The following is a 24,593-nucleotide window of genomic DNA, read 5'->3' on the forward strand; positions in this document are numbered from 1 at the left end:
TGGTGTCAGTGCTTCCCTGCTATTCTTAACTATGCTTTCTCTCTCCAATGGCTTTCCTCACTTACAGTGTTGTCAAAATTGGAGTGAAATACTTCAATTGCATCACTTCAATGGAGCAAATTTTCCTGCATTTTACCACCTCTCGCTCCTGGTCTCCAGTGGTGTTCAGAGACCACACATGATGTGTTAAGACAACATCTAATACAAAGATGTCAGACTTATCATACTACTTCTGCTCTCCTCTTACTCATGTTGTGGGTTATGCTAATGCTCTGTCAAAGATTAGATTGCTCCTGTGATCTCTCCCTGTGACTAATCTCCTTTGCATTATGTTCAGTGCTTGATTTCATCAGCACCTTGTGACAATGACAGATGTATTTAGCTAACTATTGATAGATAAAAGTAACTTCCCCGTCTCTCCTTTTAGGTTCACTTGTTCAAAACCCTTCTCCTGGGGGCTGGCAGTGTTCAAGGCCAGGTTGGATGGGGCTTGGAGCGAGCTGCTCTAGTGGAAGGTGTCCCTGCTCATGGCAGGGGGTTGGAACTGGATGAGCTTTAAGGTCCCTTCAACCCAAACCAGGCTGGGATTCTGTGATTCTAGGAGATGTGGTGGATCTCCTCAGTGCTGTGTATAAAGAGACAGCATTACTTTTGCATCTTTCTAACCAAAATCTCTTGTTTCAGTTTAGTCTCACCCATTTTTGTTCTGCCCATGATCAGCCTAAAAGACAAGGTCTCACTTGTTGCCTTGAATGGATTTGGGGGTTATTATCCCGTAGCTCCTCACTCACCTCTCCAAGTCACACAGCCCATGTTCCCAGTTTTTCCTTGGAGACCATGAGTTTCCCACCCCAATGCTCTTCTCTGGGTCTCCTGGATGGGTGGTCCCTGCACATGATATGAGGTGAGACCCCAGCTGCTCTTCTTCCTTACTCTCTTTCCTCTGTTCTGGCTCCTGAGCTGTTTTCTGCTTTTCTAACTAGAAGCAGCAGGATTTTATTTATTTATATTTCTTTTCCAAGGAGCTTTTCCTTGGAAAACTTAATCTGAACAAACTGCATCAGCTTTAGATTAGCCACATTCCTGGAGGAATGAGCCACCTCTCCAAACAGCAGCACCACAGCAGGAAAGCCCCATGGCCAGGACTAAAGCAAAGACTTGAACCTGACCCTCCCTGCCAGGACACTCGGATGTTTGCAGCCTCATAGAGCTCATTTTGGGAGAGATCTCCTGTTTGTCCCAGTCTAGACAGAATTCCTGCGTTTGCTAGTGCTTCCTTCAGCTGTGCCACCATGAAGCTGTCAATGAAAGCACTGCTGTTTGTAGGAACATGCTGCTTTTTACCCCAAACTGTCTTTTGTCATGAACCCAACCCGTTTGCTGCAGGGCTGCTGCACCCTTTGCCTGTGTCCTCACTGGCAGCTTCCACCTTGCACTGAAAACAACGGGGAGCAGAATTACTGCGAAAGGAGAAGGAAGTTTGGAAGGTACCAAGAAGTGAAAGCCCTTTGAGAACGTGGATTTTAATACTTACATCTTTCAGAGAAGAAGAACGACTCCTACTCCATCCTTTGTCCTTTCTTCTAAATAGCCACCTACGATACCTATAACATCAAGTGCTCAGTGAACATGGACTTTGGACAGTGGTTTCATGCAGCATCAGCTGCTTTTGTTGATAGACAAATACCTTATGAGGAATACTGGGTAGGGTTTCCTTGTCCTCTGACACTGGGATGTAGAACAACAAGGAAATAGAGCTGTGCAGTAAGTTAAATCCTGTTTCTTACCTAGTTTCACATAAGGTTAAATCCTGACCCGAGATTAGACCCACAGGTCACTGTAGTAAGGGGAAAGCATTCATTCAATCTGCTCTGGAGACTATAACATAGGGTAGAGGTACCTAAACTGGGAATACAGGAGGTAGCTGGGTACCAACACAAGCTTGCTGCACAGAGTAGAGCAAATCTCTGTGTGGATCTTTCCTGCTTCCTGGCAGGATAAATGAGCCCAGGAAATCTGAAGCCTGTGGATGTGCAGAGATCACGGAGGGGAATGCGACGGCTCATTTTCTGGTCTGGGATTGTGAATGAGGTTGTGATGACACAGTTGTGTGGTGCAGTGACACGCTGGAGAGAAGGGCTGGATCCACATAGACCTGGACACGCTGCAGAGGTGGGACTGTGTGAACCTCATGGAGCTCAACCAGGCCAAGGGCAAGGTCCTGCTCCCGGGCTGGGGCAACCCCAGCACAAACCCAGGCTGGGGGAGATGGGATGGAGCCTGAGGAGAAGGACTTGGGGTGCTGGGTGAGGAGAAGCTCCCCATGACCCAGTTTCAGTGTGCGCTTGAGCCCAGAACCCCGCTCTGTGCTGGGCTGCACCCCCAGAGCGTGAGCAGCAGCTCAGGGAGAGGATCCTGACCCTCTGCTGTGCTCTTGTGAGCCCCCACTTGCAGCACTGGGTGCAGTTCTGAGGTCCTCAACATAAGGACATGGAGCTGTTGAAACAAGTCCAGAGGAGGCCACGAGGATGCTCAGGGGCTGGAGCAGCTCCTGTATGGAGCCAGGCTGAGAACATTGGGGCTGTTGAGCCTGGAGAAGAGAAGCTGCGTGGAGACCTCAGAGCAGCTTCCAGTGTGTGAAGGGGGCTACAAGGATGTTGGGGATGGACTCTTCATTAGGGACTGCAGTGACAGGACAAGGGGTGATGGGTTCAAACTGAAACAGGGAAGTTCAGGTTGGAGATAAGGCAGAAGCTCTTCCCTGTGAGGGTGCTGAGGCGCTGGCACAGGGTGCCCAGAGAAGCTGTGGCTGCCCCATCCCTGGCAGTGTTCAAGGCCAGGTTGGACACAGGGGCTTGGAGCAAGCTGCTCTATGGAAGGGGTCCCTGCCCGTGGCAGGGGTTGGAGCTGGAGGAGCTTTAAGGTCACTTCCAACACAAATCAGTCTGGGATTCCATGATTTTCCCTCTCTGCAGTTACATTCCCATGTTCTTTCAGTTAAGCTTATAAAGCAATTTGACCTGGGAAAAATGTGCAGAGCAGTAAGAGGATAAGAGTGTTTATCCTCCACAAACTGTTGTAAAATATTTCCTGTTTTTTCCACTGTTATAAAATCTTTCTTTTTCTTTTGTTTTTCTAACTTCTATTTGCATTTTTCAGTGAACTAAAAAAAAAAAGGAAAAATCTAGAAAATGGGATTGAATATCCCAAAAGAATTAAAAAAAGAAGAGCCTTTTAGAAAAAGCTGAACTTTAGGACAAAACACCCTGAACTTGGACAATTTTAGTTTCAAAATGTCCATGGAAAACCTCCCAGGAAGGATTGAAAACTCTTCAAGCTGGAGCTGCCCTTTGGGGATGAGAGGCAGCAAGCTGTGACAGAGCTCTCCTCACGGATCAGAGCCGATTTGCTTGCCTTACCTTGCAAGTTCTGCCTGATGCCTGAGGAACGTGGCTCACACAAAGGGTGGTAAGCCCTGCACTGTGAACCCCTGACATAAAGGGTTTCCATGGAAGGGGATGCTGAGAACCTTGGTGAGAGGAGGTGGGATGTGCCTCAGGTTTACCTGGTGATGTGGAGCTCAGTGGAGATGGACTCACCTTCGGAGGCAGCGAACAAAGGCAGCCCTCTTGTGCAGCAGGAAGGCCAGGATGAAGAAAAGCATCAGTCTAGCTGTTTTGACAATGTTCCTTGCAGATGTGAACGCTTGGGATGGAAGAGAGAAAGGAAGAGCATGATGCTCATGATGCTGTGTGCACACTGGGTATCCCTGGCACCGCGGAGCTCTGGTGGGAGCAGCACTTGTCATGGGTGTTCAGGTAGTCAGGAGTGTACAACCCTGGAGCAACAGATGCTCACTTGGAAGTGGTGACTCCCCACAACTGGACACCGTTAAGATTGGGCTGGATAGGGTGGTGGGACATTGAGTCTAGGTCATGCTGTGCCTGGAAAGTTTGGAGCAGGTGATCCTCGAGGTCTCCTCCAACCTGATGTCTATGATTCTATGATTGTCTCTAACTTCTGCTCCCAATCTGGGTCTCCTAATGACCTCCAGCACGCCCTGCTTGGGAGCTACCGTTGTTCCTATCCTTCTGAGAAGCAATGAAAAGCCTTGAGGTATACAGTGTAGAGACTGAAGTAATGTTGCATAGACCTGGAACCAGCAAGTGTTTGGGGCTGCATGGAAGGAGTTTGTGGACATAATGAATGGGCAGGAAGGTTTCCTGTGTGGTTCCTGAGAAGGACACACAGATGAAGGATGTAGGGTGCCCAGAGGAGCTGTGGCTGCCCCATCCCTGGCAGTGCTCAAGGCCAGGTTGGACACGGGGGCTTGGAGCAAGCTGCTCTAGTGGAAGGGGTCCCTGCCTGTGGCAGGGGTTGGAACTGGAGGAGCTTTAAGGTCCCTCCAATCCCAATCCAAACCAGGTTGGGATTCTGTGAAGAGTACAGCACTGAAGGAAAAGGTAATGTGAGCTGAACATCTCCTTCAGCTAATGGCTGGTGCTTCACTGTGCCATTAGTGTATGGATAAGTCATGTAATCACAGAGTGGTTTGGGTTGAAGGGACCTTAAATCTCATCCAGTTCCACCCCCTTGCCACGGGCAGGGACACCTTCCACTAGAGCAGCTTGCTCCAAGCCCCATCTAACCCTGCTTTGAGTATCTGAGAGGTGAATACCACAATGGGTTGATACTTGACGAACAGCTGATTTGGCAAATCAACTGTTACCTGCTCAATGGAGTGTGGTTTCTGCCATGCCAGTTACTGCCTGAGCAGTGTGGCATTGGCCTGGTGAAATGAAGAGCAGAAAGACCCAAAAGTCCTTCAGCAGCAGAAGTGATGAGCAGAGAGGGGAGCTCTGCTGGGTGCCTGGGCTGAGAGGAGAGGAAGGTTCTAGAAGAAGGACACCCTCATAAAGCAGCTTCCTGAAGTGTGTGCTGGCTGCTGGGCCTCGGGGCTTAATGGAATCGATCTGCAGCTCGTGTGGGTGCACTGGGAATGGTCTGGAGAGCGGGGAAAGGCAAGTGAGTGCAGCTGGAGTGATGGAAAAGAGGTGAGGAGAGGAGGGAAGAGAAGGGAACAGGAAGAGGAGAGGGAAGGAGGGGAGAGGAGGGAAGGGAAGGGAAGGGAAGGGAAGGGAAGGGAAGGGAAGGGAAGGGAAGGGAAGGGAAAGAGAAGGGAAAGAAGGGAAAGGATGGGAAGGGAAAGAGAAGGGAGAGGAAGGGAAGGGAAAGGATGGGAAAGGAAAGGAAGGGAAAGGAAAGGAAAGGAAAGGAAAGGAAAGGAAAGGAAAGGAAAGGAAAGGAAGGGAAGGGAAGGGAAAGGATAGGAAAGGAAAGGGAAGGGAAGGGAAGGGAAGGGAAAAGGGAGAGGGAGGGAAGGGAAAGGATGGGAAGGGAAGAGAAGGGAAGGGAAGAGAAGGGAAGAGGAGGGAAAGAAAGTGTAAGACAAAGGTAAGGTAATGGTAAGGTAAAGTAAGGTAAGAGAATGGTGAGGTAAGGTAAGGTAAAATAAAGGAGAGGAGAGAAAATAATCCAACGTGGCTAAATAGCAAGGGACAAAGAGCTGCCCGAACAAAGTCTGAACTGATCTTTAAGTATCGGATCAGAGACTCGAGGAGCTTGGAAAAGACCTGTAAGATCGTCGTCAAGCTGAGACGGGCAGTGGGATGCGCAGGGAGGTCCCAGCGCACGGTACTTACGGTGCTGAGGAGGGGGTGGCCCACTGTCAATGCTGCCTCCAAGCCCTTCCAGCTGGCAGTCCGGAGGGGCCCACCCGAAATCACAGTGGCAGTTGTCATTGTTGTTGCACACCTGAAAGCAAGCACGTGCTTTATGGCATGAAACCCAAAGAGATCATGATGGGCCCTGTCTGTCTCTGGGGATAGGCTGTGAGCGCAGCAGAGCCAGGCTGGCTGAGATCTGTGTCTGAGATGCTTTTGTTGCTCTGCTTTAGCTCCACTGTGGCAATGTTCAGCCTGTTTTGGGCAGAGGTGATGGACTGGGGGCCCTGGTCCCAGGCTGTTGGGGGCTGTGGGCTTGTACCCATCATTAGGTGACTGCTGCACCCGTGAAGTGAGGGCACTGCAAGTCCCTGATCCATCACTGAGGATCCAGCAAGAGGTGCTACAACGACAGCAAGGAGATGACAGAGGAGAGAATGAGTAAGTTGGTGTTTTCTTGAAGTCAGGACCGTGACTGCCTTGGTTGTGTATTCATGTGTCTGTCCGGGCTGGATTACTCAGCTCCTGCGTTTCTTGGTGCTCACTCATGGTCTGTAACAGTGGAACCTCTCATGGGGTGCAGCAAATTGTTCCCTACAAGTGCCTGAGAGGAGGATGGAGCCAGGAGGGGCTGGGCTCTGCTCCCAAGGAACAAGGGATGGGACAAGAGGAACCGGCCTCAAGCTGCACCAGGGCAGGTTTAGATGGAGCTGAGGAACAATTCCTGCCCCAGAGGGTGCTCAGGCATTGGAACAGGCTGCCCAGGGCAGGGCTGCAGGCACCGGCCCTGCAAGGGTTCACACCCCGTGGAGACGAGGCCTCAGTGCCATGGGGCAATGGTGGCCTTGTCAGTGCTGGGAATGGTTGGACTGGGTGAGCTTGAAGGGCTTTTCCAGCCTGGCTGATTCTGTGATTCTAAGAATGTGGTGGGATGACCCTGGCTGGACAGGGGGCAGGAATAATGGGAGGCTGGAAAGGGGCAGCTGCTGGAAGTGATGCCATAAAGAGATCCACATATGAAACAGTTCTGCCAGCATTAATGTCCCAAATGTAGGTTGTCTATAAGATGACGTGCAGCCAGTGTGGTACAAAATGGGCCATCTCTGTGCTATTTGTAAGGAAAATGGATTTCTAGACCTGAACATGGGTTTTTTAGATGCTCTCTGCAGTTCCACCCATGTTACATTCCGTAGCACTGACGGGTGCAGTGAAGGATGAAACGTTGTGATGTGGAAGTGTTATTTAAGGGAACAAAGAAGTAAAAGGGTAAAAGGAACCAAGAGAAGAGTTTTGGGTGGTCAGAGCTCAGTCATGGGTGCAACCCAAACGAATCTCTGTGTTGCTGAACCAGGGATGATTCTGGACTTCTAATAGTGCTTTTGAGAGGCCAATTGACACTTCATGCTTTTATAGTCAAAGACCACTCTGAGGTGTCCTACGTACCCCTCTGCCATAGCATTTGGTGTCCCCACAATCATTGTTGAGGAAAGCTGCACCAACACACGTCCTGTTCATACAGATCTGCAGGTAGAAGTAGGTTGGGATTAGTGGGATGATAAAAGGGCGGATGAAAGCAGTGAGAAACAGTCAGTCCTTTTGTGTTGTTCCAGACTTTTCTTTCTCTAAACAAGCATTAGGGAAGCATAAAATGAAGCTCTGGGGTTCCAGGGCCAAGGTAAAGCAAAGGAGAGACAGAACAAACCCCGTGAGGGTGACAAAATGCACAGCAACCACTTGTACCAAAGGAACTGAGTAGCTAAGAGCTGAACATGGTTGAAGGTAGGGCCAATGCTAGTAGGAAGGACCATATGTGCCTGTTCTGTTCATACCCTTTCCCTAGGTAACTGCCCGAGGCTGGTGGAGGGTTCTGGATGGATGGGCTCTTGGGCACAATCCTGATCTTTGGATAGAAATCAACACATTTCCCCCAGCTCCCAGCACTTTGTGGCTCTGGTCTTGTCCTGTCCATGATGTGAACCAGACCTTGGAACTCCACTGAATAACCTGGAGGTATCTTCCAAATTTAGCAGGCACAAACTCATCTCCTCTGTACAGAAGGAGAACGAAGGAGATGCATTTTCTACTTTTGGCCTTGCAAATGAGTTCTTTTTTTAATGACCCTTTGCATTTGGTGATGTGAAACCCACGTCTCCTGAAAGGACAACGCTACCAAAGCCGGCCCTCAGGAGCTCCTTCCCTTTTGGTGGAACTCAGCACCTCTGTTTTCCTCCAGAGTATTTTCCCTGCCATGTAATAGCAGGAAACTCATCCTTCAGTATGTCAGCAGCTCAACAGGAATTTGGTTTTCTATGTGGGCCAAAGGGAAGGAGTGAGTCCTGCTCTTGGAACAACACTTCAGATTCTTTTGTATGTGCAACAAATAAAGGTTGGCTTTGGCAATAACCTCAAAAGAAGAACAAAATGCATTTCTTTTCTCTTCTAATGGGGACAAAAATACCAATTATTGTATTTTTTCTCTTAATCTGAGGGAAAACCCCACAAAACCAATACGAGATGTTTTTTTTTCCAGCTGCCAAAGGAAGCTTTACCAGAAGGCACGATGGGGTTTGGATTGGAGACCATGAACGTCTCCTTTAGGATCAAACTCCTCACGTTTCATCTCCACCCCTGTACTATCCACGTGTCCTGGTGCTCACAGGGTACCTTGTTCCTGCCGCACGATGTCCCGTCTTTCACTGCCCCCTTGTCGGGAGTGTCTGGATCCAGATGGAAGTCGAGCCCCCAGCAGAGCACGTTGTCGATGGCGGTCTGCACCACGGTCTCACCATCCTCCCTGACTGGTACCCTCTTGATGTTAACACACTGCACCCTTCCGCACAGCACGTTCCTGGGGCAGACAGACGGCTCTAAGGGTTTGTAGGGACAGCTGGGATGTGGTGATCCATGGTGCTGGTGCACACCCTGGTATCAGTTTAACCCGCTCCAGCTCACATGCTTGGAGCAACCCTGGGCATGGTCAGAGGTTCCAGATGTGCAGGGACAATCCTGTTGGACATTTTGCACCCAAACACCCCTTTTCTGAGGTTAGGACACTTAAACAGCATCCACACTGACTCTTTTAAGCCAGTTGGTGTCGGTGCCTTGGGCACATCAGCGCAGCCCTTTGGTGTGTCACTCCAGAAGCTGCAGAGATGCTTCCATTTGTCGTTTTGAGTCTCAATTTCATGTGTGTTTCCCGTTTTATATGCTCCTGATGGAGTCCAACAGGGACAAGTGTAAGGTCTTACCCCTGGGAAACCTAATCCTGGAGTGCAGCCCAGGCTGGGGATCTGCCCATGTGGAGCAGCTCTGGGAAAGGGCCCTGGGGCACCCCAGCTCCATCGCAGTGAGCAGCTGAGCAAAGAAACCCAATGGGGTGCTGGGGAACATCCCCAAGGGCATCACCACGGGGATGAGGGTGCCCTTGTGCCACTGTGCTGGGCGCTGCTCAGGGCACCCCTGGAACATGGGCTCAGGTTGGGTCCTGCTGCACAGCAGAGCTGTGGATGGGAGCAAGTTACTCCTGGGGACATTGCCACTGGACCCCAGTATCCAGCACTTACTCTTCCAGGCATTTTGTGAAGTGTGTCCCGTTCCAGCCACAGTTCCCACACCGGTCACCTCGGACATTCACCTCCAGGAAGCAGCTCAATGGAGCACGTTGGGCGGCTGTGGAGCAAAAGGAGATGTTTATGGAGGGACAGGGACTATGGCATCCCTTTATCCCTCTGGATCATTTCTATGAGTGCATTTGACCTGCCATGGTTTATGTTCTGGTCCTTTTCTGGACCAGAATAGTCAATGTAAGCACGAAGGGACTAAACAAAGAGGTTTGCCACCAAGACATTGACCAATGGTCACAACGGACCATGGTCATTTATACAGAAGAATATGGAGCATAAATTGGATTCAAAACCTTAAATCTCTTCCAATCCTGTTTTTCTCTGTAAGTCTTTAACTGGCTGCGTGGCACAGGTCACTATATCTGCCATTGACCATGAAAGCAGGATCGCCACCATTATATTCCATATCAGAAACACTTAATTCCTGTTAGAGGTCAGAACCAGCTCAAAGATGTGGGTTTCAATAAGGCAGAACCATTTCTAGCCCAGGGGACTCCAGTTTTGTCAGAACATCTTCATGTCCATGGAATACCAGAGGATGGAGGGAGAGCATGGAGAGCCTGAGGTCAGGGCAGGGCTCCCAAGTGCTCAAGCATCTAAAATGCTCTCAAAGTAAACCTCATTGCCCACATGTTCTGCAGAGTGATCTTTACATGGTGGTAGCGCCATGTAAAGGCTGGTGTGGCAATGCCTTTGGGTCCCATGTCAAAATGAGGACAAAGATGTTCTGCCTTATCAGTATCTTTGTCTTCCCCAGCAATGCCTTCCATGAGAAATGCTACTGGCTTCATTTGCAGGGGTTCTCCAAAGTGCTCATAAATGGGGTAAGGCCACAGAAGAACCTGGTTTTACTTACAGAGGGCTTTTGTATGCTCCTATTCTTCCTTAGGAGGGTGGTGAGACTATGGAACAGAGAAGCTGTGGCTGCCCCATCCCTGGCAGTGCTCGAGGCCAGGTTGGACACAGGGGCTTGGAGCAAGCTGCTCTATGGAAGGGGTCCCTGCCCATGGCAGGAGGTTGGAAGTGGATGAGCTTTAGGGTCCCTTCCAACCCAACCCATTCCATGATTCCATGAGCTCTCTTGCCTTTGCCAAATAAAGCTTTGCACTGGGCCTCGTGGCTGTGGCAGCTGCCTTCATAGCAGTGGTCATTGTCTCCACATACGGTTCCATCTTGCTTGAAGGTGTCCAAGGGGCAGACCGCTGAGGAGCCGTTGCAGTACTCGGGGAGGTCACAGATGTTGGCCTCTCCTCTGCAGATCTTTCCTGCTCTATGAAACTGCAAAGAAAAGCCCCAAGATGAGCTTTGGTGGATTCATTTTCCACGGGGTCTGGCCCAGTTTACTGACACCCCTGTGGCAAGAGCTTAGGAAATGCCCCAAAGGGGCAGCATGAAGAACAGCAGCTTGAATTTGCAATGAGTGAGACAGAATAAGGACTGGAGGACTGAAGTCCTTGCTGCCCTATGGAAATGGAGCCCTTGCACATGGAGATTGCTCATATTCCAGCAGAGAAACTGGAATTCTTGGTTTGTTGAATCCACAAACACCACGTTGCTGGATTTCCCGAAGGCCTCAACATCAGCAGGAACAGAAAGGAGGTTTTGGAACCTCCTTGCTTTCAGCCACACTTGTGATTGTTGGACGTTGGGTGCGTGGCACCAATGCTTGTGTTGGGTCAGTAGGTTCTGGCCTCACCCTCCCTCTTTGCTGCTGTTGCTGATGGCTTTGGTCTGACCCAGTTTGGTGCTTCTAAGCTCTTTGTTTCCTGCCTAAGCATGAGCAGTCTCCAGTCAGCTGGATACAGCCCCAGGTCCTGCCTTAACCAGTGTCCCAATCCTCATTGAAAGCATTAGAGAACAACCTATGAGGGGTTCCTCTGGTTGAGTTTGGGACGTAGGAGGGGAACAGGATGACCAGGAAGGGTTTGTTTCCTAAGGAAGTCAATGTAACCGTTGCCTCTTGCTCTTGAGGTCTGACATTGCTTGTGAGGGGAGAAAGGTTTCTTAGGAGGGGCTGTTGGGACAGGACGAGGGGTTATGGCTGTAAACTGAAAGAGGGAGATTCAGGCTGGACGTGAGAAAGAAACCCTTTACAGTGAGGGTTTGAAACCCTGGCACAGGTTGTCCAGAGAGGTGGTGGATGCCCCATCCCTGGAGACGTTCAGGGCCATTGGATGTGGCTCTGGGCACCCTGCTCCAGTAGCAGATATCCCTGCTCGTTGCAGGGGGTTGAACTGGATGAGCTTTGAAGGTCCCTTCCAACCCAAACCATTCCATGATGATTCTGTGATATTTTCAAGCCAGATATAGTGAGGAATAGAGGAAATAGGTGTTAGAGCACCTCAGAGCTGGGAAACCCAAATCCATCAATGCTTTCCCATCCCTTACAAAGCCAGTAGCAGTTGTTGCACTTGAAATGTACCTGGCAATGGTGACAGCATTCACCTCTGTAGCAAGAAGCCCCCGGCACAAGCATGCAGTTGGAGGGGGAGCAGCATCCTTCGTGGAGGCATTCCTGGAAGGACACAATGCCGTGTCATCGCAGTATGAGGGTTTCTTATGTGCATCATTTTCTCTGGCTTAAGAGACCAGAATTAAAGGAAACGAAGGGGGAAATGGTGTTTGCTGGTGCTCTACAAGCTCTGGACCTTCTGGAGTTGAGGGAGATGCATCTTATGGAGATGCTTTTAAAGCAATTCACATTTCCCTCTAAACACGAGCGCTTCCATCTCATCTCTGTGGTGGGATTTGGGTTCTCCTGGTATAATTCCTTAAGGCAGGTGATTCTCTTTACCAGCAAGGTGCAGGATGCTCAACCCAAGCCTGGATCTAACACACCCAGAGATCACTCTGTGGGGGAAATGGCAGTGCAAAGGCTGGGGCTTGACAGCACCTTTGTACAAGTAATGATCCCACAAAGGGCAAACAGGAGTTTCCACTGGAAAACTCCAACATCCCAAAGTGGCACAGCCTGGAGCTGGAGCTGAGGAGGTACCAAAGTGCAAGCGCTTCTGAAAAGCCCTTTTCCCACTGACTTCAGGGTAAATGAAGAACACAAATAGCAAGATGGACATGAGCAGAGGCAGGAGGAAAAGCCCTCCCCATGCGGATGAGGTATGGAGAGGTCTCTGAACACCTCGACGGCAGGGAATTGCGCACCTCATCGCTGCCGCAGTCGCATTCCTCCCCTTTGTCCAGGATGCCGTTGCCGCAGTGTTCAAGGAGAACTGGTTTTAAGGGGGGGATGTTGAGGAGACAGGGTTTATTTCTCCTTCTTACTTCATTGTAGTACTGGTCTGAGCTGCAATTGCTGAATGCCAAGCAAGTTCTGTAAGAGAAACCATTAATATATGTAACCACAGCATCTGCATGATGAATTGATGGAGTTAAAGAACAAGTCGATTAACTGGCAAAGAGGAATACGGACAGAGAGAGGGAATAAGCCTTTTTCATCTCCCTTTTTCATGTATACATCATGGAATCATGGAATGGTTTAGGTTGGGAAGGGAGCTTAAAGCCCATCCAGCTCCAACCCCTGCCACGGGCAGGGACCCCTTCCACTGGAGCAGCTTGCTCCAAGCCCCTGTGTCCAACCTGGCCTTGAACACTGCCAGGGATGGGGCAGCCATAAATGAATGAGAGCATGGGAGCTACTGTAGCCAAACTGGAAAGAACTCAACCCCAAGGCTGCATCAGATGATCCTTGAGGTCCCTTCCAACCTGGTGTTCTATGCTTCCACCGAACATGGTGAATCATTGAACTTAGGAATTCTGGAGGAACTACGGGCTGAAGTGAGAGGTTTGGAAACCTCTACATTTAATGAGTAGGTTCAGGTAACAGGGCTCCTATTGGAACGGATGGCAGCAAAACTGAAGGATCAGAGCTATGAAACACAGTGCTCTGTCTTGCTGAGGTTTTCACTCAAGTCTTTGTGTGCTTGGTGCTCCTATCCCATGACTTCCATGTGCATGGGACGGGAGGACCATCCTAGGAGGACCTGGCAGTGTTCAGGTCTTGGGTGACATGATTTAGAGTGTGGTGTCCCTGCCTGTAGCAGGGGGTTGGAGCTGGATGAGCTTTAAGGTCCCTTCCAACCAAAACCATTCCATGATTCTATGAGATATCTTGCCTGTGCCCAATGAAGCTGTGCATTGCGGCACTTACCCCGGGCTTGATCTCATGATGCATCCTCTTTGGGTGCAGTTGCAGCTGCAGTATTTGGTTTTAAACTCTTTGGAGTCATCATGGGCGAAGCCCAAGCTGTGCCCGATCTGGTGGGCGAGCGTCATCACCTCATTGACGGTGTCATTGCCAGGGAACTGCAGGTGGGAAGAGAAACCAGAGCCACGTTTTCCCATGTCAGTGTATGGTGATGTGGGGACCTTCAGGTCCAGATCTGTCCCCCTGCACTGGGCACTGGTGAGGCTGCACCTCGAATCCTGGGCTCAGTTCTGGGCCCCTCACTGCAAGAGAGACATTGAGGTGCTGGAGAGGGGCCAGAGAAGGGAATGGAGCTGGTGCAGGGCCTGGAGCCCAAGTGTGATGGGGAAGGGCTGAGGGACCTGGGGGGTTCAGTGTGGAGAAGAGAAGGCTCAGGGGGACCTGATGGCTGCCTACAAGTGCCTGAGAGGAGGATGGAGCCAGGAGGGGCTGGGCTCTGCTCCCAAGGAACAAGGGATGGGACAAGAGGAACCGGCCTCAAGCTGCCCCAGGGCAGGTTTAGATGGAGCTGAGGAACAATTCCTGCCCCAGAGGGTGCTCAGGCATTGGAACAGGCTGCCCAGGGCAGGGCTGCAGGCACCGGCCCTGCAAGGGTTCACACCCCGTGGAGACGAGGCCTCAGTGCCATGGGGCAGTGCTGAGAGCGGTTGGACTGGATGAGCAGGTCTTTGTCATCCGGTTTTGCCTGGATGGACAGGTCCTTTCCAACCTGCTTGATTCCGTGGTTCTAAGTCCAGCATCGCCTCCTTTAGGTGCAGTTTCGGTGTTACTTCCTAGAGGATGCAAAGCTGAGCCCAGGGGTTATGGAGGATTACCTCCAAGGTTTCACTGTCAGTATGGAAGGTTTCTCTTGCCTTTCAGGCAGTGCAAACCCATCGGATCTCCCCTTACCGAAACAACACCCATGGAATTCGGCTTGCACATTGTCCCCTTCCAGGCAAATCCCCGTTCCTTGTAGTTCTGGCCACTGCAGGGGAAGATTTAAACGTTAAAGGAACACGGAACAGCTTTGTCTCAATAATGGGATGCATCCTCTGAATTGCAGCTGGGAAATGATGCTTGGGGTGACAAAAAGCTTCTTCTTAAAGAAAAGCCCAGCATCACTCATTCTCCTATGGCAACCCCATATGGGGTGGTACCCGCAGATGCTAGGGGGGGATATTAAGGAGGCAGAACCATGGTTGATAAACTCATTGCTTCCCCACTCCTTGAAGAGTGACCTAAAGGCTATTTCAATAAAATACAATTATTCAGAATGATTTCTAAAAGGTTTGGCAATATAATACGTTGAATTTGAAAAAGAGAAGTATTCATTACTTTTATGTATCTATGTTTGACTCTCCAAAAGATTTCTTGCCCCCAGAATGAAGGAAAAAGGAACAGACAAAACAGACACAAGGTGCTAGGTCTGAGAAAGCAAAAGAGTGAAATAAGTGCTATTAAACGGCGTCATTCTAGCAGAGAGGTTTGAGTTGTAAACGGTGTGACAATGGGTTATTACAGCTCAAAAACCAGCGGCTCGTCTAGGTGAAAATGAGTAAGAAGTGAAAATGGGATGAGGATAACTCAGTTGCAGTCAAGTGTATCGGAGCTGGAAATGAGCCGAGCGCTGTGTGCGCGTGGGGGGGAACTGTAAGAGAGGGCAGTGAAAGGGAAGAGTGAATTCTTGTAGCAATTTACATGACAAAACCCTGCTGATTAGTACATTAGGTGAAGCCGTTGTGCTCTTTTCCACCAGATACCACCAGCACAAAAGACTTATCAGCAGACAGGTGTCAAAGCGAGAAGAGATGGGGATGCTCTTGGTGCTTATCTCCCCGTGGCCGGCCTGGGAGCGCGGTGATAGAAGGCACATCTCTTACAGCAGGAACTGGAGGTTGTCGAAGTTGAGGCGAGCGGCGGCTTCCTTCTGGGACCAAGTGGAAAAGGACCTGAGCGTCCGGGCCAGGCTGCGGGACGTGGCCACGCGGTCCGAGCCGGTCCACATCTCCACCGCTCTGATGACGATGCTGAGCTTCAGGCGCCTGTAAACCTGGGGAGAGCAAGAGCTGGCAGGGCTGAGAGAGCTGGGGGAGAGAAGGCTCCTGATGAGGGGGGGCCTGAGAGCAGCTCCAGTGCCTGAAGGGGCTGCAGGAAAGCTGGAGAGGGGCTTGGGACAAGGGATGTAGGGCCAGGCCAAGGGGAATGGCTTGAACCTGCCCGAGGGGAGACTGAGCTGAGCTCTTAGGCAGAAGCTCTTCCTTGGGAGGGTGCTGAGGCGCTGGCACAGGGTGCCCAGAGAAGCTGTGGCTGCCCCATCCCTGGCAGTGTTCAAGGGCAGGTTGGACACAGGGGCTTGGAGCAAGCTGCTCTATGGAAGGGGTCCCTGCCCGTGTGCTGTTTTGGAGGGCTCAGAACAAGGAGGAAGTGAAGAGATGGGAGATGGTACTGAGCTGCCAGAAATCTTCCAGTAACACTGATGTGTGCTCCCGATCAGGTGGTTTAAAGGGGTGATTTCAAAGTGATCTTTAAAGTGACTTCACTCCTGTCTGAAGCAATGTTTTAACATTGAAGTGGGTTTTACAGCGCTGTGGAACACAGATTGAATCATGGAATCAACCAGGCTGGAAAAGAGCTTTAAGCTCACCCAGTCCAACCGTTCCCCAGCACTGCCAAGGCCACCACTGCCCCATGGCACTGAGGCCTCGCCTCCATGGGGTGTGAACCCTTGCAGGGATGGTGCCTGCAGCCCTGCCCTGGGCAGCCTGTTCCAATGCCTGAGCACCCTCTGGGGCAGGAATTGTTCCTCAGCTCCATCTAAACCTGCCCTGGTGCAGCTTGAGGCCGGTTCCTCTTGTCCCCTCCCTTGTTCCTTGGGAGCAGAGCCCAGCCCCTCCTGGCTCCATCCTCCTCTCAGGCACTTGTAGGGAGAATCCCTCATCTCTTTCCCAGGGGAATTTGCCAATGGAGCAGTGACTGTATTTAACCACATCATTAGAACTCACCGTGTTCAGGAGGTTGCTGATGGAAATGAACATGTGAAGCATCAGGGTTTCATTCTTCTTCTTAATTTTAAACTGAAAGGGGAGAAGGGTAACGGGTTAAAACTGAAACAGGGGAAGTTTAGGTTGGATCTAAGGAGGAAATTCTTCCCTGTGAGGGTGCTGAGGCACTGGAATGGGTTGCCCAGGGAGGTTGTGAATGCTCCATCCCTGGCAGTGTTCAAGGCCAGGTTGGACAGAGCCTTGGGTGCCATGGTTTAGTGTGAGGTGTCCCTGCCCATGGCAGGGGTTTGGAACTGGATGATCTCGAGGTCCTTTCCAACCCAAACCATTCCATGATTCTATGATTCTATGCAGAGGCTGCGTCCCGATGCTGGACCCCAGGGTCTGCCTCCAGCAGAACCCCACGCTCTGATTCCTCCTGCTTACCAGCTCTTTGTTCGTGATCAGAGCCAGCTCCAAGTATCTGGCAGGCACGGACACCGGCCTGAGACCACCGACCTCCTGCAAGAGACCAAATGTGGTTACTGAGGAGCTTGGAAAGCTCCCACCTCAGTGCAGAGAACCAAAGAGGCATCGCTCAGCCTAACCCACACTTCCCCTTTGGGACAAGAGCGCGGGGCAGTTACACATTGGAGAAGGACTGAGTGCAATGTGGAGCTGGGGTGAGAGCAGAGAGATGCAGAGACAGAGCAAGGCTGTAGAGGGGGGTTCTTGGTAGCGGGGGGATTCCCTGGCATTGCTGAAGTCGAATCAGCTCCCTACAAGGATTCAGAGCCCTTCCGAATCCTTATCCAGCTGCACTTGGGTAACGGGTAACCTGCGGGGTTGTCCTGTCCTGGGAGCATGGTATTGCCCCGTACAGCATTATCCCATCTGTGATGGAGGGAGCGGACCTTGAGCCACGGAGAGCACCCAGAATCAGCAGGTTTGGTCAAACAACAAGGGGAAAAAGGAGCTGACCCGGCACAAGCCTTGGTGGCAGCTTCGGCACTGGCTGGGATGGGAATGAGGAAGACAACTCCTGAGTCATTCCAAGGGGTTTTCAGGTACAAGAGAGGAGGAGTTGCTGTCTCTCAAAGAGACAGCTCCCTAACCCCTTTGGCTGCTGCAGAAGCACGCGTGGCTAACCAAATGCTGTCGCTCCAGTCATTGTAAGCACAGGGCCTGGTGAACGAATACCACTTCATTATTACTACTGTTATAAACCCTCCTCTTTCCCCAATGGCTTCTCGCTAAACCCAGCGCAGCTGTAGCCATGTAGAAAGCCGTCTTCCCCCCATGGGAGCTGGTCAGGAATCCTTTCATCTCAGTGCTTCATGTTCCTCTCAGGAGGCAGCATCCCTGAATGGCGCTCTATTTCTTGCACCGAGTGCAATACAAGGCCAGGCTGTCACTATAAATAACCCATGCTCGTAGGTACAGACATAACACGGTATCTCAGGTCTTTGGGAGGCAGGAGCGGCGACGGCAAAGTCCTCCCCAGCTCAAACAGCATTCACCAATCCCAGCAAATAACCTGCTTTTGCATCCAAAGGGAAGCAGATCAGGAATATCCAATATCGAATGGTGCCAGAACGAGCTGAGTTCGTTGCAAGCGTGCAAAGTGTGTTTCCGAAGAGCAACAAAGCAGCAGATGGGTGAACCCGGACATCACTAAAGCTCTTTTTGGGTGGGATTTGAGCGAATTGGGGCGGTAGAGTTTAGATTTAGTTACTAGAAGGTGAGTACTAAAGACACGGAGAGGGCGGTTGTTGGATCTTTACTGCTGAGATGTGTGGATGGGTTAAATGAAGTCCCAGGTGAGTCAGACCCGGAGGAGAAACTGTTCAACATCTATCCCAGCAGCCTGTGGCTAACGCAGCGTGCCAGCAGGTTTGGGGACAGCTCCATCAGGGAGGTGCAATGAATCTGATGGGACTGGAAAGGATTCTCCTGCTCAGTGAGGGAAAAGAAGAGCAGACAAACAGAGTGTAGGAGCAGGGACTGTGTCAGTTCAGCCTGGAGAAGAGAAGGCTCCTGAAGGGGAGACCTGAGAGCAGCTCCAGTGCCTGAAGGGGCTGCAGGAAAGCTGGAGAGGGGCTTGGGACAAGGGATGTAGGGACAGGACAAGGGGAATGGCTTGAACCTGCCCGAGGGGAGACTGAGCTGAGCTCTTAGGCAGAAGCTCTTCCCTGGGAGGGTGCTGAGGCGCTGGCACAGGGTGCCCAGAGAAGCTGTGGCTGCCCCATCCCTGGCAGTGCTCAAGGCCAGGTTGGACACAGGGGCTTGGAGCAAGCTGCTCTATGGAAGGGGTCCCTGCCCGTGGCAGGGGTTGGAACTGGAGGAGCTTTAAGGTCCCTTCCAACCCAACCCATTCCATGGTGCTATGGTGGGATCACACCCAGCGTTCAACATAACGGGTTCCTGCACACAGGAACGCGCAGCATCAACCCGAGCAGCCCATGGGTCCTTACCTCAGTAGCGTGGATCTTACTCCCATTGGCGAGCTCCCCATCCAGGGGCAGATGATCCTTGTGCTCTCCAGGCACTTGGCACAGCCGGCGCGAGCCGCCTTCCAATGCCCTTCGGAAGAGGAGGTGTTGGAACGTTGTGGAGTTCCTCAGGGGCTCGATCTCGTACCTCAGGTCTCCCATCTGCAGAACCCCGCTGTGGGTTTGCAAGCAGAGGGCTCAGTGAGAGGGGTGGACTCCAGGACCCACCCTGATGTTCAGGGCTGTTGGGATCAGCCCGGATTTTGTGTTGGTTTCCTTTTGAAAGAGGGGTAGGGGAAGATTTAGCTCTTTCTTATCAGTGCTCCTATGGGCAGGGATCCCATGAGAATAAACAAGGAGCTCACCTAAAAGATGCTTGATGGGATAAAAGGGTCATGGCCGAGGTTTGGGACACATAAGAGCCTTGAGAGGCCAATCATGCGGCTTGGGGGAAGAAGGAAGAAGCTGCTGCTGAATGCTATGTGTTAAATGAGAGTGGGAAGGCAATAAAAGCTCTTTGAAGGAGAATCCATCTCCAAGACGTGTTTATCCTCACACAGGCAGTGTTATAGACTGCATCTCCTAATAAGTGCATCCTAAAAGCCTGACTTAGCTTGGACACCTTTTGGGGTGCTTGTTGGAGGAAGAAGGTGCAGGTAGGTCTGCCACATCTCAGCCTCATGCCTGGTCTTGGAAGAGAAGCTCACTGGGTCTTGTTTGAGTTAATACAGCCCTAAAATGATCCTAATTACTGGGGTGTGCATGCCAATAGGAAAACGTGGCCTCGTCAAACACTGAGCTGGAATCCCAGAAAGTTTTGCTCAGGAAATTGTGCCTTAAAATCCCTATGGAGACAGCGTAAAATCTGTAATGATAAAAGATGTCTCGGCTCTGGTTGAAGAGCTGAATGTCTGTAGTGAGATGCACCATGAAGGAATGAGGGCTCCTGCTTTAGCAAGGCCCCATAAATCCCTCTCCCAGTTAACCACGTGCTGCTGGGCAGCCTGGTCTGGTTGGGGATGGCCCAGCTCATTGCACGGGGTTGGACGAGATGAGCTCGGGAGGTTGCTTCCAACCCAACCCATCCCATGGTTCTATGCTTCATTTGGGGCTGACCCTGCATTCTCCCTTGGGAAGAGCCCTACCTCATCCCAAAGCAGGTGCTGATGGAGACGACGGAGCCCGGGAAGCCTTCCACAACCCCCTCGTAGTAGCAGTCATCCTGCAAGGTGCAAATGTGGCTTCAGGCTGTGGGAAACCTCCTGTGCCCCGGTCCAAAAGGCCCCTACAGCAGTAAAGGGACAGAACCCCCTGCCCACATCCATCCTTGAGCTCCTTGAAGGGGCTGTTCGTATGCACAAGTAAAGAGTGAAGGCATAGAATGACCTGAGAGCTCATCATCTGGGTTCAAACTGAAACAGGGGAGACTGAGCTGAGCTCTTAGGCAGAAGCTCTGCCCTGGGAGGGTGCTGAGGCGCTGGCACAGGGTGCCCAGAGAAGCTGTGGCTGCCCCATCCCTGGCAGTGCTCAAGGCCAGGTTGGACACAGGGGCTTGGAGCAAGCTGCTCCAGTGGAAGGGGTCCCTGCCCGTGGCAGGGGTTGGGAATGGAGGAGCTTTAAGGTCCCTTCATCCCAAACCGTTCTGTGCTCCTATGATTCTACAATCATTGCATCATGATGATTTTTGGGGGGTTATTTTGTGATTTCTCACACAACGGAGGTGGACTTTTGATGGACTAAAAGTACTTTAAAACCTTTCATAATCCGGCAGGGAAATCAATGTGCTGAGGACTCTGAAATGGTTCTTCCCATTTTTTATCAGTCTCTTTACCATTTCCTTCCTTTTTCTTTAAACAAACAGCGTAAAAATAACCTATGTTTTCGCAAACAGACAGCCACCCCTTGCTTAGACCCACGAGCATATTGGAATGAGCTGAGGAGGGTCATCTAGCCCTGGCTTTTGATGCAACCCTGACCTAAACTTACCTGAATATATGGAAACTCAGTGATCAGGTCTCCCTCCTCACTGTACTTGAACACTGGGACATCCCTGACTAACAGATTCCTGGAAAGCAAAGCAGGAACATTCCCTGTCATGGCCCCAGGCGGAAAATAACAGAGGAAGGAAGCTGGGGAAGAGCCTTACTTGGCCTGTCTCAGATGGACGATGTGGTGGTTTCCTTCTGCTGTTATCAGATAGGACCGGCGCCCCTGGTATGGTCAAAGCACCCGTTAATGCCGCGTATTCATCCAGTGGGAAGCGTCCCAGCCCATGGCAGGGGTTGGAACTGGAGGAGCTTTAATGTCCCTTCCAACCCAACCCATTCCATGATTGGGTTGGGAAGCTGGAGCCATCTCCTCGCCCTGTTCTCCCTTTGGCACCCACCCACAGCCCATTCGGATGCAGTCCCTGCTCCAGAGCTTCCCTAGGGTTGGAAAAGCCAATGACCTCCGGGAATGCTCCGTCCTTCGCCTCCAGCCGCCGGGGCACGGTGACTTCGGTGTAGACGATTCTCGCTGCTCCAGTGGGACGCGAGCCTGGTTCTGCGTGGAGGGAGGAAGGGGGTCAGTCACAGCAGCGGCGATGGTTTCCCAGCGCAGGAGGAGGGCTTTAGGGGAGAGCACTGAAGGATTGGGTCTGGTCAGCTCTTCGTGCCCATCTGTCCTCAGTGAGGGCTGCAGGAGGTGCCTGGGCAGCTCTTTGCTGTCACCGCTGGCTCCTGATGAAGCTTAGGATGCAAACCCACCAAAGAGCCCCAGCAGCTCCAGAGAACGCGTTATAAAGGGGGGGAAATGAGAGGACTCCTGTGGTTATGGGGTGCTGAGCCCTCTGCCCACCTCCCTCCAGGCTTGTTCCCATCCTGCATCCCCTGCCCGTGTCCCCCCCCACCTTCATCTCTGCCCTTGTACCCACATCCTCCACCCTTATCCCTAGGATGCATCCACCAGCCTGCACCCCTCATCCCACATCCCAGTGCCTGTGTCCCCACATCCCATGTGTCCCCCCATGTGCCTCCCCTTGCATACCCCCCATCCCAATGCCTGTTGTCCTCTGTGTCCCCACATCCCATGTGTCCCCCCATGTGCCTCCCCTTGCATACCCCCCATCCCAATGCCTGTTGTCCTCTGTGTCCCCACATCCCATGTGTCCCCCCATGTGCCTCCCCTTGCATACCCCCCATCCCAATGCCTGTTGTCCTCTGTGTCCCCACATCCCATGTGTCCCCCCATGTGCCTCCCCTTGCATACCCCCCATCCCAATGCCTGTTGTCCTCTGTGTCCCCACATCCCATGCGTGTCCCCCCATGCGCCTCCCCATGCGTACCCCCCCATCCCAATGCCTGTTGTCCTCTGTGTCCCCACATCCCATGTGTGCTCCCCATGTGCCTCCCCATGCATACCCCCCATCCCAATGCCTGTTGTCCTGTGTCCCCACATCCCATGTGTGCCCCCCATGCGCCTCCCCATGTGTACCCCCCATCCCGATGCCTGTTGTCCTCTGTGTCCCCACATCCCATGTGTCCCCCATGTGCCTCCCCATGCGTACCCCCCATCCCAATGCCTGTTGTCCTCTGTGTCCCCACATCCCATGTGTGCTCCCCATGTGCCTCCCCATGCGTACCCCCATCCCAATGCCTGTTGTCCTCTGTCCCCCCACATCCCATGTGTCCCCCCATGTGCCTCCCCATGAGTACCCCCCATCCCAATGCCTGTTGTCCTCTGTGTCCCCACATCCCATGTGTCCCCCCATGTGCCTCCCCATGTGTACCCCCATCCCAATGCCTGTTGTCCTCTGTGTCCCCACATCCCATGCGAGTCCCCCCATGTGCCTCCCCATGCGTACCCCCCATCCCAATGCCTGTTGTCCTCTGTGTCCCCACATCCCATGTGTGCCCCCCATGTGCCTCCCCATGCGTACCCCCCATCCCAATGCCTGTTGTCCTCTGTGTCCCCACATCCCATGTGTGCCCCCCATGTGCCTCCCCATGCATACCCCCCATCCCGATGCCTGTTGTCCTCTGTCTCCCCACATCCCATGTGTGCCCCCCATGTGCCTCCCCATGCGTACCCCCCATCCCAATGCCTGTTGTCCTCTGTCCCCCCACATCCCATGTGTCCCCCTCTGTGCCTCCCCATGAGTACCCCCCATCCCAATGCCTGTTGTCCTCTGTGTCCCCACATCCCATGTGTCCCCCCATGTGCCTCCCCATGCGTACCCCCATCCCAATGCCTGTTGTCCTCTGTCCCCCCACATCCCATGTGTCCCCCCATGTGCCTCCCCATGTGTACCCCCATCCCAATGCCTGTTGTCCTCTGTGTCCCCACATCCCATGTGTGCCCCATGTGCCTCCCCATGCGTACCCCCCATCCCAATGCCTGTTGTCCCCTGTGTCCCCACATCCCATGTGTCCCCCCATGTGCCTCCCCTTGCGTACCCCCCATCCCAATGCCTGTTGTCCTCTGTGTCCCCACATCCCATGTGTCCCCCTCTGTGCCCCATGAGTACCCCCCATCCCAATGCCTGTTGTCCTCTGTGTCCCCACATCCCATGTGTGCCCCCCATGTGCCTCCCCATGCATACCCCCCATCCCAATGCCTGTTGTCCCCTGTGTCCCCACATCCCATGTGTGCCCCCCATGTGCCTCCCCATGCATACCCCCCATCCCGATGCCTGTTGTCCCCTGTGTCCCCACATCCCATGTGTGCCCCCATCCCTGACCATTCCATGGTGTTCACCCCATGCACATCCCTCTGCCCCCTTCCCATCCCACCCCCATGCCTGCCCCAGCCCCTTACCTGTGCAGAGCAGCAGGCTCAGGGCCATCACCCACGTTCCTCCTGTGCTCCCCATCCTGAGCGGGCCCTGTGGGGATGCTCCATCGTCCTCATCCCCCCCCGGCCTCGTCCCCCTGTTCCATCCCCACCGCCATGCTTGGGCCCTGCTCCCCGTGCCCCTCAGCCCCTCTCTGCCCCCCACCCTCCAGCGCCCTCAGCCCCCCCATTCCCTGGCTGCTGCTCTCGCCCCCATCCAGCCCCTCTCCTGCTCCTCGCCCTGTCCCTGGGGTCCCCCCTGCCCCGTCCTCCCCACAACCCCTCACAGCCCCCGGCCCTGTGCCTCCATCTTCCCCCTGCCCCCAGGCTCCATCTGCCACCTCCGGCCGCCCCAATCCCCTCCCGCCTGCACTAATCCCATCCCCTGGCATTCCCGGGCATCCCACAGCCCCCCTCCCGCAGCTCCCACCCCTCCCATCCCCATCCATCCCCATCCCTCCTCCAAGCACCACCTCGGCCTGTCCTGCCACTGGTGCCACACGCACACTTCCCACTGCCACCGGTGCCCCTCCACCCACACCCACACACACCCTGCCCTCTCCTTCTCCTTCTCCTTCTCCTTCTCCTTCTCCTTCTCCTCTCCCACCTCCACCAACCTCCTGGGTCCTCCCCTCCGTCCTCCCCCCAGCATCAGACTGAAACAGGGGAAGTTCAGGTTGGAGATAAGGCAGAAGCTCTTCCCTGGGAGGGTGCTGGGAGACTGGGGTGGGATGAATGGAGAAGGTTTGGATGCCCCA

General features: G+C 52.7%; 1 protein-coding gene across 1 annotated transcript; it reads right to left on the bottom strand.

Moving 5' to 3' along the window:
• Positions 1-1,360: 1,360 nt before the first annotated feature.
• Positions 1,361-23,848, bottom strand: LOC130605571 (disintegrin and metalloproteinase domain-containing protein 9-like). Its single transcript, XM_057421171.1, has 20 exons — positions 23,821-23,848; positions 21,410-21,567; positions 21,170-21,234; positions 21,010-21,088; positions 20,169-20,245; positions 19,006-19,198; positions 16,979-17,053; positions 16,553-16,624; positions 15,431-15,600; positions 14,460-14,535; positions 13,512-13,666; positions 12,506-12,674; positions 11,769-11,861; positions 10,432-10,624; positions 9,287-9,392; positions 8,388-8,571; positions 7,167-7,244; positions 5,703-5,814; positions 3,600-3,705; positions 1,361-1,604 (listed from the first exon to the last, which is right to left on the bottom strand). The coding sequence occupies exons 1-20, from the start codon at positions 23,846-23,848 to the stop codon at positions 1,361-1,363; spliced, it is 2,433 nt and encodes an 810-aa protein (XP_057277154.1).
• Positions 23,849-24,593: the final 745 nt, after the last annotated feature.

Source organism: Pezoporus wallicus, unplaced genomic scaffold (assembly GCF_028554395.1).
Source record: "Pezoporus wallicus isolate ANWC-B61680 ecotype Strahan unplaced genomic scaffold, APGP_CSIRO_Pwel_v1 contig_8372, whole genome shotgun sequence".
Classification (NCBI taxonomy): domain Eukaryota; kingdom Metazoa; phylum Chordata; class Aves; order Psittaciformes; family Psittacidae; genus Pezoporus; species Pezoporus wallicus.

Bases quoted from the DNA above. Each gene is read 5' to 3' on its own strand.
- LOC130605571 (XM_057421171.1), bottom strand. From the start codon at position 23,848: ATGGCCCTGAGCCTGCTGCTCTGCACAG. The intron at 17,054-19,005 runs GTAAGGACCCAT...GGTCTCTTGCAG, and splicing joins GTAAGATCCACGCTACTGAG to GAGGTCGGTGGTCTCAGGCC. The intron at 16,625-16,978 runs GTAAGCAGGAGG...CTCCCCTTTCAG, and splicing joins TGATCACGAACAAAGAGCTG to TTTAAAATTAAGAAGAAGAA.